The sequence below is a fragment of the Phymastichus coffea genome, unplaced genomic scaffold (genome assembly GCF_024137745.1).
Source record: "Phymastichus coffea isolate CEN01 unplaced genomic scaffold, Cenicafe_Pcof_1.1 PCOF00054, whole genome shotgun sequence".
In the NCBI taxonomy this organism is placed as follows: Eukaryota; Metazoa; Arthropoda; class Insecta; order Hymenoptera; family Eulophidae; genus Phymastichus; species Phymastichus coffea.
The window spans coordinates 1006260-1020772 of NW_026706865.1; the positions used below are offsets into that span (position 1 = coordinate 1006260).

The following is a 14513-nucleotide window of genomic DNA, read 5'->3' on the forward strand; positions in this document are numbered from 1 at the left end:
TTTTTAGTTCTTTTGTTGTTTATTTTTCACATAGCCGTTTGAATACAGAGGCACCGTGCTAATTATTCACTACTTGCAGAAGCTTTCTCTGTATTTTTTTTTAATTTACCTCCTGAATCAGAATCTAGTCATATGAATAAGGCATGAGCGACATCGCGTCGTAATCCCACATGATACTACTAAATTTTTTATCTATGCATTGGTATAAATTTAGAAAACACATGCGTTTGCGATAGTGAATTCGCGAACAATTACTCACGATTGCGGTCGGTGGTTAAAAACAATATACGATGTTTAATTAATTAAAGCTGAACAATGTTTATATGTATCATTAATCAACAAATTACCCTTTTAATTAAAATGTATGCTCGATCATTGAAAACATTATATTTTTTAATATTCGTAATACATACAAAATTGATCATAACATTGAGCTTTATATTCAACGGAAATGCCACGAGGAGTCATGATAATTAATAAAGTGTAAAAGCATTTAAAATACATTGAAATATCTGAATCTGACGCCTCACTTTAAATCTGCCAGTGGTTCACTTGGATATAATGTGAAACCGCATGTTTCCGAATCAATTAATATCTGACAGACTGCAATGGAATATTTAGCATCACCCGCTTAATACATTGTCCGCGTAAATAATTTTAAATGCCGTTATTGAAATATAAACAAAAGTAGATTTTATTCATACATTTTCTTCGTGTTAAGATACTTTAATTAATGAGAATTATTAATTTTATGAATATTTTTAATAAATAAAGTGATATTTGACAATGTTTTAAAAATATCTACTCAAAAATAAATTGAAATCATCACGTTGATTAAATTACAACAATCTTACAACGACAACGTTGAAGAAAAAAAAGCAAGTAAAATATTCATTCAATTATTATGACATGCAATAATTCTAATTGAAAGTGATTCCCCCGCTCCTCTCTCTCTCTCTCTCTCTCTCTCTCTCTCTCTCTCTCTCTCTCTCTCTCTCTCTCTCTCTCTCTCTCTCTCTCTCTCTGATAGAAACCGAGTAGGAGAGAGGGCGATGCTTTGATTAAAAGTTTACTAAGACGAGGTGTAAGTGGCTCCGTGATCGCGCCAAAACGACTACAGGGACAAATTCTTCGTTTTCCTATCCTCTTCTCTTCCTGTTTTCGTACAAACATTTATCGATCGCTCGAGAAAACTAGAATTCCATTGTCTCGCGTGCACAAAAGAAGTACGCGACTTTTGACGTTTGTTAGCAAGTAGAAGATAGAAGAAGAAAGGGCCGAGAGGATCACTTTCTTTTCTGCTCTATGCAAATGATCTTTCTGACGAATGATCTCTCCGGTAAAATACCTCCATTCTTTTCTATCATTAGTAGCTCACGATTGCGAATAAGAAGAAAGATTTTATTCCTAGTTTATCGCACACAAGGATCTTTTAATATATTTTATTGGTGACTGGGTAGTTGAAAAAGTATATTGATGTATATCGTACAATTCGTATTCTATATTTGTCCTTTATAAAAAAGGAGATGGACTGGAGAATGTCGCGTTTTATTTGTGATGTGATTGGCTGAGAGATGATCACGTGGTATAGCGTATCGCGTACACGCAAAAATGATTGTGTCGCTGATTTGATTAGACGCGCGAAATAAATCTTTTTGAAAAAATAAGATATTGAGTTTCAGGATTATGCTAATTATTCATTATTATTAAGCAATAATTTGATTTTATCATCTGTAAAAATCTCAAAATCATTGTCAATATAGTACTAGTAATAAGCAATAATGTAGAATAATCATCCTGAATAATTGTAGTTGGAAAGATCGTTGAAATAACAATTTTCAATGTGATGTATTGTGAAGTTAAAATAGATGAAATATAAATATTTTGTAAATAAACTTTAAGTAAAATATCAACTAATTATTTTTCAAATAATTATTTTTAATAAAAATGATAAATTAATTTGAATTTTAAATTCTAAAATCTTAGCAAATAATCAATTTTCAATAGATTTATTCATTTCTTCTTAACCGTAAAAGGTCAACTAAAGTTTGCTGTTTATAATATTAAGTTAAGAATAAAATTATACATCAATAAATACCTTAGAAAGTAATATTATTCTATAATTTTTTCTATTTATATATCTGCAACTATGAAATAATTTTCTTTCTTCTCCCAAACACCAATTGATTATTATTTATTTAATATTCAAAGTTGACAATTGTGAAATTTTTAAATTATACAATCATATATGTAATTCATCGTATAACGAAATATTTAAGTTACTTTGCAAAACTGTTAGTTTATGAACAGCCCGTAAGTTGACATAAAAAAATGAAAAAAGTGTCATGAGCGCGCAAAGCGGACTAGACGTGTCTAGTATAATAATATCGCGGAAAAAACGTCCGAGTCGGCAATTTTATATTGTGCAGTTGCATTGATTCAAATATAAGCTAATTAAAATATGTAAATATAAGTCAAGCGTATTTTTAGAAATAATTTTTGAAAAGTCACTGTTTATATCGTAAACATCGAGTTTCAATGGGTTCGCCAAACCGACAGATTAATGTTACATTAAGGAGTAAATATCCAGCTTAAACGAGCAGCAATTGAATCGATACAATTGTACAATAATAAGTTATTGCGTCATATACTTTTTTGTTATCACACAAATTTGAGACAAAACTAGGATAATCAAAAGGTTTTAAACAAAAAAATTCGGCCTGTTGACTTCAACTTTATGTCAATGACTGATACCGTACAAACCATCAGTCACTACAGGCAACTTTCCTCGTCTGTACATGCTTTTATATAGCTTCAGGTACACGAAAGCTACACGAATAAACTTAAAAAAAGTGGAGATACTGTCTAGCGGCGTGTCGCGAGCGAGAACAGCGTCTAAAAATGTATTTTTCTGACTACACGCTGTAAACTTTGCCAGCGTTGATTTATGCGCCGTGGAATCTCGCGGTACCAAAGCGATACGCGTGCGAAAAAAAAATATGCATAGCTATGCCAGCAAGCTCCAAGCAGTAAACCTTCGAAAATTACAGTGCGCCTAGCCAACAAACAGAGTAAATGTCAGAGTTGTCACGACACTCTGGAGATCGTTACAAAATTTTTGGCTGAAATCTCGTAACCTTTTTTATTTAGTTTCCCGTACGCCACTAGAAGAATATGTTTTTGTGCGACTGTTGGTAAGAATATTCTTGTTAGTTTTCTTTCACTTTGTGTGTGCGCTTGTGTGTAAAGCGGTTAAGATCTGATTATTTCACAGACAAGAGATGCTTTACTTCTTATCCTGTTATGCAAAACGTTATTTATTAAAACTCTTTGTTACTTTTGTGTTTATGAAAATTGTTCAGCCGCGAAAAGTAATTAAAAAGTCGCATGTCACCCACACGTTATTCACATTTGTATACGCTGAACTATAAGAGCTTTGAACAAAGTTACTTATTTTTTTAACGAACTAAAAATAATCAAGAAGTTATTATCTAAATACTCACTGCTGCCGTCACAACATTATTTATAACGCGAGAACAAACTTCTGACTCAATTTCATTGAAAAAATAGCAAATTGTTCACTCAAGGCCTAAACTTTGTCATACAGAGGAAATAACTTTTGTTACCATGGGACCTAGCATTTTTCTATATATATACATGTAGAAAAGCTTTGCTGCTCGTGACAAACATTTCTTGCTTGTCCTCCATTAGTCACGGCTACGACGAACTAGGAGCAATAAAGAAGAGAATGATTCCCCATTCAAGCTCATTAAAATAAACCGCAGCTCAAGTAGTATCGTACGCAATTACGTTCTCAGTTTTGTTTATAACGAGGCGAGTTTCATGAAGTTGAGCACTCGGCTCTTTCTACAAATTGAATAAGTTGAAAGAGAGAGGGAGAGAAAGAGAGTGGAGAAGAAACGAGAACTACCGTATAATTTTTGAATCGCTGCAAGTACTTTATTCAAATAACTGCGGATGAATTCCACACGCGCGCGCGTCATGTGACTCGCGTGGCTCGCGTATAGACTGGTTTTCGTAATTACCTGCCAATAAAAGACTCAAGAACTTGTATTGACATACCAATAAAACTGTTGGTGGAGTAGTTGAAGTGGTCGCTTTTTTCGAGCTCGCCGAGTTGAAAAACTTATTTATATACGTGTAATCAAAAGTGCATTGAATATGAAATGAAATCAGAGAAGTTGACGTCAAGTCAACACCTGCTTCGTCGCTGTTATAATTGATCAAAATTTATTTACAGCTGGAGACGCGGAACTTCGGCAACAGTTGCCCTTGCGCCCTTTAACATCATTAACAATGAATCCTTTCTCATGCAGCAACCAAGGGAACTCTGCTAATTAAAAAACTCACGAAAGTAATAATGAAAGAGCTATTCTTCTCTTTCGTTAAACTTGTTTTGGCCCCGCTCGATAATAACACGTTATATATTTCAACTAACAGCGGCGAGAAGCTCATCGAATCAAAAAAAATCAATTGGCTTCAATTTTTGCGTTCTGATAGGTAAATAGATTCAATCAAATAGCTGCGTTTATTTGTGCACTTGTTTATTTGACGAATTGCCGACAGTGAACTGAAACAAACAATAAATCACGACTATTTCAAAACAACAAAAGAAAAAAATTGAGCGGACGCGCAACCGAATAAATTTCCAAAAATAAAATACGAACACCTGCAAACATCCGTGGGCGCGCAAGAGTTTATTTATTCAAAAATCAATTCCTCGCGGCGAAGCTTCAAAGCTACGTATCTTTTACATCGTGCATGCTCTTTAATTAACAAGCTCCCGCTCTCACTGTCGCACTCCAGTTGAAAAAACGTATAAACGCAGATAATAACAGGACACGCCGTGAGAGCTATTATATCTTAAATTTTATATATTGCATGACAAACTTTTCGATGGCGTCCACTGACCATCGCGAGTGGCGTTTAACGATAATCCAAATCTATTGGCAATGCATGCGCTTGTGCCTGTGCGTTTGTGTTGCCAATATATCCGTATCAACTATTTGACATCGCCGCTATTATACATATACATGCAACTGGGGTTCTGTGAATCATTATACGCGTGGAAAATTCAATAATAACCATGATAATATTGTACAGCGATCGCGAATGTCGCATTGTTGTCGAATTTTCATTGTTGGCTATTTAATGATAAACGCCTGCAACAATTCTTTTTTTTCTCTTCGATCGCTATAATGCGAAAGATGCCAATGAAATATTATATCTGCGTTTACGTAGACAGATCGGATACCAAATGAGAATTATCGGAAAGGTGACGTCGATGCAAATGTCATATTTGAGCTAGCTATATAAGCGCAGTTTATGGGTTGATACATAGAAAGTGCGAGATTTGCGTCGCTATACAGCGAACATTTGATATGCGCGCACTTCTGTCTGTGTGTTTTCGTTGATTCTGATGGATTGTAGCTTCGATAGTTTAGGATATAACGATGTTATTGTGTTTGATTTGACACTTTTTTAAATGGTTTCCAATGTAATCACACAATTTTTATGGCATTGATCGCTTTTTTGTTGACATTCTATTTCGTTTATGTGCGATAAAAGATGAAAGTTGACTTTACGGTGACGCTAGTACACTTTGACGAATAATTAATTTTTTTAATTCATCCATTTACTTAAATAGTATAGTAAAACCATAGCCATATATCAATGTTGTTAATAAATTAACAAATCAATAAATATATTGAAGGATTCCATTTTCGCATTGCAGAAAAACGAAAACTTTACAAAACAAAAAACAGTACTCGTAACTGTTTAATATCAGAATTATGCGATCAAAATAAATTAACTGGCAGGCATGAACAGTCAAAATCGTTTAGTGAAAGCAATGAAAAGATTACTAATCCCAGAATCTTCTCAAACTGTAAAAATATTCGAGGGAGAATCCTCAGTAATAAATTCGACAACGGAACGAGCTTTCATCGAATAATTCACGGTGTGCTCGCAACTCTTCGATCGAAGAAGCTCACCCTCGCGCGTTTCGGATCAGCGAGTCGCGAAGTGTCTGCACTCCGTGACCGCTATTTTTTCTCCGCGACCTACTTCCGTCCACTGTCGCGCCGCAGGCTCGTGCAAAAGTTAAAGCTCACTCGCACCTCAAAACGTCCTCTTCCTTTTTTTTGTGCTAAACTTACCGCTCTACTAGATAAAGAACGGTTTAAAAGTCGCGTTGTAAAGTTCCGTTAACGCGCATACATAATCGAGCGTAGGCGACGAAAAAAAGTTCTTTTTTGACTTCTCGAGCCAAAGTTTTAGCCTAATTTCTTAGGATTCGTTTCGAGGAGAATATTTCATAAAAGCAGAGTGAGAAAATGGATGAGGATAATGAGATGCGCTTGATTAGTTGATCTTGTCGGCAACCTGAAACTTTTGTGCGTAGTCCGGGCAAAGCATTAAATACCATGGACGCGAATATTTCACTTCTAACTTTTTGACATTCTGCATGGTATATATATATATATATATATATATATATATATATATATATATATATATATATATATACGCTCAGAAAGTTCTAGACGTTGTCATTTGGTATTTGGTTAGGATACGTGAAGCTTTTGAAAAGGCTTTAGAAGCTTTTATTTGCTCAATAGAATCTTATAATACAGTATTATGATAAAAAATACTATTTAAAATAAATATTCAAATAGAATTTTTTTCATACTTTGATAAATTATTATCTCCTTTAAAACAACCTTTATACAGTAACAAACAAAATTATAAGAACTTTGCGGGTACTGAATCGATTAACGCTTTTCTGTAAAATGTCTTCGTTCTAAAACTGTTGACAAACGCCAATGAAAAAACGTTTGGGTATAGTATAAAAAAGAAATGAAGGCTCAACTCGTTTACATCAAATTTCGTCGATAAAAGAGTCGTACCCCTTACCATTAGGAAACTGGCGAACGCTTGGTTAATCAATTATGCATGCAAAGCATTGTTTACGATGGAGAGGGAGAAGGTCTAAAGTTTAGACTTACGATGTGCATGCGTATGCAGCTCACGCAGGAAGTTCCTTTGGCCTTCGGGTTGGTCAAACGACGAGCGATTGGAGCTCTATACACGCACTAGTACGTCAATATTTGAGTTGGTGGCTCGATTAGAAAGTTAGCGGCTTTTGAAAGCAGTAGCACCAAAATGTTGTCTCGATTATAGGGCTCTCTATGTATAATGCTCCAGTCCGTTTATGTACTTGCTTGATTGCTTAGGTTCCGTGGCGTAATATTCTTTTTTCTCATGTGAACGTAATATTTACTCAGAAAAATGTTTGCGATATCATGAAAAAAATAAAATCGTAATATATGACATCAAACAATGATATTATTTTACTGACAGATCTTTGTATTGTTAAATTCTATATGACCTAGTGAATATTGCATCCAATGTTCGAGTTGCAATCATTTACCGAAAAAAATAACTTTTTCCACTCGGCTACACAGTATAGAGAGAGATAAAATCGAACGTAAAAAATAGACAACTCGTCAACTTAAAAAAAATGTTACGCGCTACAAATCCGAATAAGTGCTTGACGCGCTTCAGTATTTTAAAAAAAGTGTGATTTTTTAATCCCTCTCGGGTTCGAGCATGCTGTTGAAACGATCCTCTCGGCATTCGAAACGTTTATGGAAAAAAGCAAATTTTGTTCGAAAAAAATGTTTTAATTTGACCTTAGTTACACTGTCATTCCAAATACTCTGCAAACAACTATTTACATATTTGTTAAAATCACTCGTATGTTTGTATTGTGTGTCCATTTTGGAGCTTGTCGAATATACAGCAAACAAATAAAGTAAATTGATCAGAAAAAAAGCTCGTGCATAGCGTAATTAGTGCATTATCAACCAAGTTCGAAGTAATTGTTTGTAAAAGTTACAAATTGTAGCTGTTATTTGAATATACCATAATTAGTCAATTTGATCGAAATTGCATCATTTAAGTGTATCTAATTTGCGATATTCACAATATAATCGAACCCACAATTTCACAAGCAATTTCATTACGAATGTAATTGAAATACGTGAAATGTATAATAATCGATGAGAACAAATAAAATTAAATAATTTACAATAGACCTAAAGTTATCTGCAGCTTGTTAGAATATACTGCGACAAAAACTCAGTCGAACAAATAGTGAAAGTGTCCCCGATGCGAGTAAAGCTCTTGGTGAAGCGTTACACTCTCAATCTCCGATGGGTGTGCCAATTATAATATGAATTTATGAGAAGAACCGACTATCGACGAAAAGTTTCTATACGTCAATAATTCTAGGATAGGACGTAAAACGCTTGACTACCAACTTAATTATCCTGCCGTTTTAACCAAGAGTAAAAAAATCTCTCTCACTCTAGGTGGCAGTTGGAAAAGATCTCTCTCGGCGCGCGCAAACTTCGCTAACAATAATTCCAATCTCTCTCTCTCTCTCTCTCTCTCTCTCTCTCTCTCTCTCTCTCTCTCTCTCTCTCTCTCTCTCTCTCTCTCTTTCGGAGTTCTTGATTGGTTTCCGTTCTCGTGGCTGACCTATAAAAAGCTATTAAGAAGTTTAGATATCACGTGGTGAAATAAGTTGACTGCGTCGAATTTTATTTTACAAATGTGACTGACTATCGTAACGATTTATAAATAAGCGAAAGATGTAGTAATGAAATTATACAAGAAAAATAGTTTAATAGGATAATTGCAGAGCCGAGCGACGTAACGGTCGTTTCGTTGAATTAAACAAGTAGCAGTAGTGCAATAAAAAGTAAAGAAAATGCACATTAATTGCATTCCACTATCGAGCAAAACAAACATCTTGGTGCTCGCGTTTGTCGAATTCAGCCATAAATCTCCGCTGTGTGCACCATCAATAAATCCTACTCTCGCCCGAAGGTAAATCGCGTATGCTGTTACACATTGCTCGAGACACGCATTCCTTCTTCTTCAAGTGTCGCGCGGCCTAGTTATCAATTTTTCACCTGTACTTCGCCTATACCTATACGGTGATTTATCGGCTAAGATCGGACGACACGCTGTAGCTCGCAACTTAAGTAGCTTACGTTGCGGAGATCGTTATGATTAACGACGTCTCCGCGCGCTCGCCGACCGACCTGTCGAAGCTCTGGCCGTCAAAGTCATCCGCTCATACCTGTGTGGAGTATAGCGCCGTAGGATTATGATGGAATTTTTGGAAAAGAATGCATGCGATAAGCGCTTAGTTATAAATACTCAGTTTTCAAGATATTTTAATGTGTACTACTGCTTAGCATTGTCAATAAATGAGATTATAGATTTTATTGGATACGAAGAAAAAAAAAATTCAATTTCCCACCCCAACTCTGCAATCACCGCTTTGCTAAAGTTATACTGCACTTTCGGCGTCATACAATTTCATCGATTTTGATTTGTCAATGATACACAATTTTTCAAACAAAAATTAACGATTGAAAAAAGTAACGGGTGCTCGTACACCTTCTGTATAATGATGGAACTCTCATCGTTACTGTTGTGATGGCATTAACGTCACATCGCTTGGCGTAACATTGTAGAAAAAAAGAGTCAGGTAGTGGCTAATTACAGGCTTCTGGGCTATTCGGGGGCCACGATCCTGCGGAAGCCGACATCGACTTCTTATTGTAATTTTATGCAAAATGGAACACTCGCATTATCAACATCTAAAGCAGATAAAAGAACGACTTTCTTTTAATTTTTTTTAGACGGGATTTTTGAGACGGGATTTGTCGCTGAAAAATGTTAATTTTACACTAAAACAAATGATATTCCTGGGAAAAGAGATCAATAATTGTTAAAAAAATCATCTTGAAAGAAAATTTATTTTCTTCTAATGAGAGCAATTCCCTGGTTAATAGAATATTTATGCATTTTACCAAGGGCTTTGAAAAAAGAATGCTTTGTCACAAATAAACGTAGTTAATCAGTGTAATGGTAATGAAATGGAGATGACGAGTAGATGCGGTTAATTTAATGTTGTAATTTAACAATTACTTGAGTGATTAGCAGTTGCATGTCACGAAAGGGTGCTGGGAATATACTGCAAAGAAATTTAGTTAAGAATTCAACCGAATAATCCATTTCATTTTATTACATAGATATACAAATTAATATTTCAATGACGATTGTTCATTAATTTTATCGAATCGCAGCGCGAAAATAACTTGAAATTAATTTCAAGTTGAGTGTAGAAATAAATGGATAAATTGTAAAAGGTAGAGCTTTTGCAAAATGAAAACGCCGTTTGAACGTAAAAATTCCTTTCACATAAAAAGTTGAAAGCAAAAAGTGTACGATCATTCACCATGTGTAGTAAACATTTTTAAATTTATATTATAAATAACATTTTCTAATCTTCACAAGCAGCTTATTGAAACTCTCAAACATAGTATTGACAAGATGATGATTTTTATGATTGACATTAGCCGGATGTTTAAAGAAAATAAAATTTGTTTGCTGGTGAACAACTAATGTAGATGTATACACATATTCACTTGTGCATAGATATTTGTGAATTAAAACGACATTGGAAAGCAATCGAGAAAAATGCTTGAAATATTCGAGATATATCTGTGTTTGCAAGAAAAGAAGTTAAAAAATGGAGCGAATGTGTGAACTTTCTCAAAGTCTACCCTTACATATTTCCGAATGTTACGCGAATAACTTTATGGCGCGTAGAACTTTAGATCATCCGAGCGGTGGATGATCTAAGGCTAAACGACTTTTGATATGCCAAAGGGTCGCAGCATGAAAATTCGACGACGATCGAGAGAAAAAGAGAAGAGCAAAAATGTTCTGAGTTGGTACCCTTTGGACGTTGTCGGGATTGTATGGTATTTTTTAATAAAGTTCGTATTGGAACCTCGTCAATATTGGGACGATAAGAACATCTTCGTGGATTATTGGAAAAAAGAAGAGGGATTCCCTATTACAAGAGAATCGAATGAGAGGATAAAAATTTTGTCTTATTTTTAATATATTTTTTGTTTCGTGATATTTTCTTCACCCCAGCCGCGCACGTGTGTCTTTACCGAAATTTCACGTACGAAACACTACGATATTGATACGACGTGAATTTTTCAGTAATCGTTTAATATCAAGAACGCGTTTGCCTCTCTTTTATCAATAATTTTTTAATAATATTTGCGACGGAATTTTCGTTTATGTCAAATTGATAAATCAGTAAATTTTGTATGTTTATAATTTTATGATATATTAATGCTTTAAATTTCGGAAAATTAAGTAAGAAATGTAAAGATGAATGCACCAAAGCTAATTAGTACACGCACCGTTAACTGCAGTACTACACGAGTAATTACAGCGAACATTCAAATTCTAATTATCATTCCAAATTATACCTGTTGGTATAGTTCATGACCGATGCGAGCAATTTTCTGCTTGAATGATTCGTATACGTATTACTGAATCAGATTGTTGGTGGCAAATAATGCAAGATCGAAATTTAATAGGTAACCTAAGTCTGCAAGATCATCGTTATTGGTCGTTGAATCGAACTGATTTGTTGATAATAAAAAAATTTTTTTGTTCGAAATCAATTTATTAAAATAATTATGTTTCTCTATCTAAACCAGAGAAAATAATATAGTGATTCAGCTATAATAAAAAAAAAATAAATAAAGCATACAAATAATTCTGACGTTGTCTCGCAGTTATCGGCATGGCAACAGTCACATTTTCAATCGTATCGATTTCAGCGTGAAGCTTTATTAACTTCGCTCCAGCTCGTGCTCTAAATATACAGCGTGTCAAAATCAAATATTGATCACAGCCGCTTGCATACATTAAATTTCAAGTGTCTCTCGAAGGCGAGAGAAGACGAGAAGACAATACGACATCTGCCAAAGACAAGCAGGTAAAGAGGATGTTGGCAAAGTTTCGTCCCTAAGTGCCTATGGAGTATACTATGTCTCCGTGGTAAATAAGAACTCTCAATTAATCGAAAGAGGCGAGTAGATGGATAGAGAGGGGGTGGAGGGAAGTGGAGAGAGAGAGAGAAAGAGAGGGAGGTATATAAGGAACTGTATAAAGTTTCGCGACGTCGAGGGCAGAGGTCATAATCCTTTAGGGCGTCATCTTGACTTTAAGCTCGCGTTGATGCTTCTTCAGCAAAGCGGCATGCAAGTTTTGATTTACCTTCGTTGCGCTGGCGAATGTACGAGATGAAAATGCCGCCCGCCATCGTACCTCTACATCTCTCTAATTACACGAATGCGCAATAAGATCCTCGTGCCTGCGAGCTGCCGCTGCTACTGCCTCAAAGTCATACCTCTGAAGATGTTGTAGCTCCCCTCGGGAGTTAATTAACGTGTTAGTGCGAGCGCGCCCGCGAGCTCGATGATAAAACCGCGGCAAATATAATTGAAAGGGTACTGCTGCCTGCTGCCAAGCTGCGTCAAAAGACGCGTAACCAAGGAAGTAATGAGGATACGCTGGAGATACTGGAAGGATCGTATTTTCTTAACCTAGTTTCGCGGAGAGAAAAGGTCTAAAAAAGGCTTGTTGGTTTGCTCGATGTTAGCGAACAAACTGTGAAAGCTCACAGGTGAAATTTACCGAATGTTTTGGACTTGACAGATATCCATTCCAAATCGTACGTAACCGTTTTATATTTCAAATTAAGTTTAAAAAGAAAAAAACGCGCACAGTGTTGTGCAAATGCTTATAAAAGAAAGTAATTCAATGGACACGTCTGAAACGCTAATAGAAAATATCAGAGTGCGGAAAATGAGAATTCTGCGATGGATTCGTCGTCAGTGCTAGTGACTTAAATTAGCTTTGATGTAAATTTATCGACTCGTCAGAGATGTGTTTATTAAAGGATTCGAAATCTATGGAAGTACGCGTAAAAGTTGATCGACTGATGTACGTTTTTCTCTCGACAACTGTAACGAAAACGATTTCACTTTTTCCGCAGCCAAAGTGAAAATAAAACGTATTTTTGATGTGAACAGTTGCCAGGCAAAAAACAAAATGGACAAAAATGAGAAGCGGCACGAGAGTAAAAATTTCATGAACTTGTACTTTGAAAGCCATAAATATGCACTTTGCACGGTGTGGCTGGCTCACGTACACGCGCGGAAACTTGCACCGCTGGCGAAATTCGCGCGCTATAATACAAAAGAGAAGGAGAGAGAAGCCTCTGCAAAATGATACATTACCTAAATTGTCCGCAAGAGCAGAGCCAGCGACGAGGCTCAGTAGTAGTAGCATTAACAGCAGAAACGGTATCGCCGGCGACATTGCTGCGGTACGATGTTTTTTTTTTCTTTTTATCACTCGCAACGCAATCCAGCTCGCGGATCAACCACTGGAATCATTCATAACTGCACAAACATACGCATTACCACTAGCGCGTGAAAGCACAATTGGTCTTCGACGCGAGAGATTCTCTCGATTGGTTTTTTCTTTTTTTTATGTTTACATCCGTGATAGCTTCTTGTATTCTTATCGAATACACACACGAATGTTAATCTGACAATTGCGAATTCGCACTGCGGCTTGGACCCGCGACACTCGCGCTGCGAATGCAACGATAACAACACACGAGAAGAGAGACAGAGAGGATAAGAGTGAGAGAGAGAGAGAGAGGGAAAGCTGCAGACGTACGAGAATGAATCACCCCGTGCTTGACGTTGCGGCGGTCGGCGCGCGACTGACTGCTCCTCCTCGCAATAGCGGCGCGCGACCCAGAGAGAGCCACCGCCGTCCCCGACTCCGTAGTCCGTGTAGCGCAGTATTCTTCAGCGTTATAGGACGTGACATCACCGGCCCTTTTTTTCTATTTCTCTATTTCTCTCTCGCTTCCAGAGCTTTGCTGCTGCGCTCGTGTGCGCAACAGCATATGCTGAGATTTTTTCTTTTTTTGGGATCCACGGAGATTTTTTAACAAAATTGCGGAACGGCTTTCTTTACACAATAGCCAACGAGATCATGCATTCGGAAATGTTATTAGTATTGTTCGCTGTGCTGACTGGTTTGCATTAAACAATGCACAGCGCGCTAATGAAAGCACGGCTATTTGAGAAACTCAAAATATTAAATTTGTAAATAAAAGCTACACATGTTTTACGTTGACTTTTCATTTGAAAACGGTTGATATAAAATTAATTCTACGCGCTTTTTTATTGTTAAGCCAATGCAATGTCAGTTTTTCGTTCTTCGGCTTTCGTTCGATGCGATAATGATAATTCTGCAATATCAATAACGTAATGGGATTGCAGAGATGGGCATTACTTTGTAGTCCATTTTATCAGCAGGGAAAAATAAAAAGCAAATATTATTGCTCTTCGTTGTTCGTTCAGCGAATCACAAAGAGCATAACAATTGATGAGGACCAAATCTGTGCCATCCGTTATTACCGTTCCATTCGAAAATTAAAAATTATATTCTTATTGCTGCTTATTAAGAGGCAAAAGCTATACTTGAAAATTTGTTTAATATAGTAATTGATTCATAAT

General features: G+C 36.0%; 1 protein-coding gene across 4 annotated transcripts in view; it reads right to left on the minus strand.

Moving 5' to 3' along the window:
- LOC131665736 (uncharacterized) overlaps positions 1 to 13689 on the minus strand; it is a 150631-nt gene extending 136942 nt beyond the window's left edge. For all 4 annotated transcript variants that reach the window (XM_058937817.1, XM_058937815.1, XM_058937816.1 and 1 more), the window contains exon 1: positions 13215 to 13689. In XM_058937817.1, coding sequence (XP_058793800.1) covers positions 13215 to 13296 — 82 coding nt within the window. In that variant the 5' untranslated portion in view covers positions 13297 to 13689. The remainder of the gene's footprint in view (positions 1 to 13214) is intronic.
- Positions 13690 to 14513: the final 824 nt, after the last annotated feature.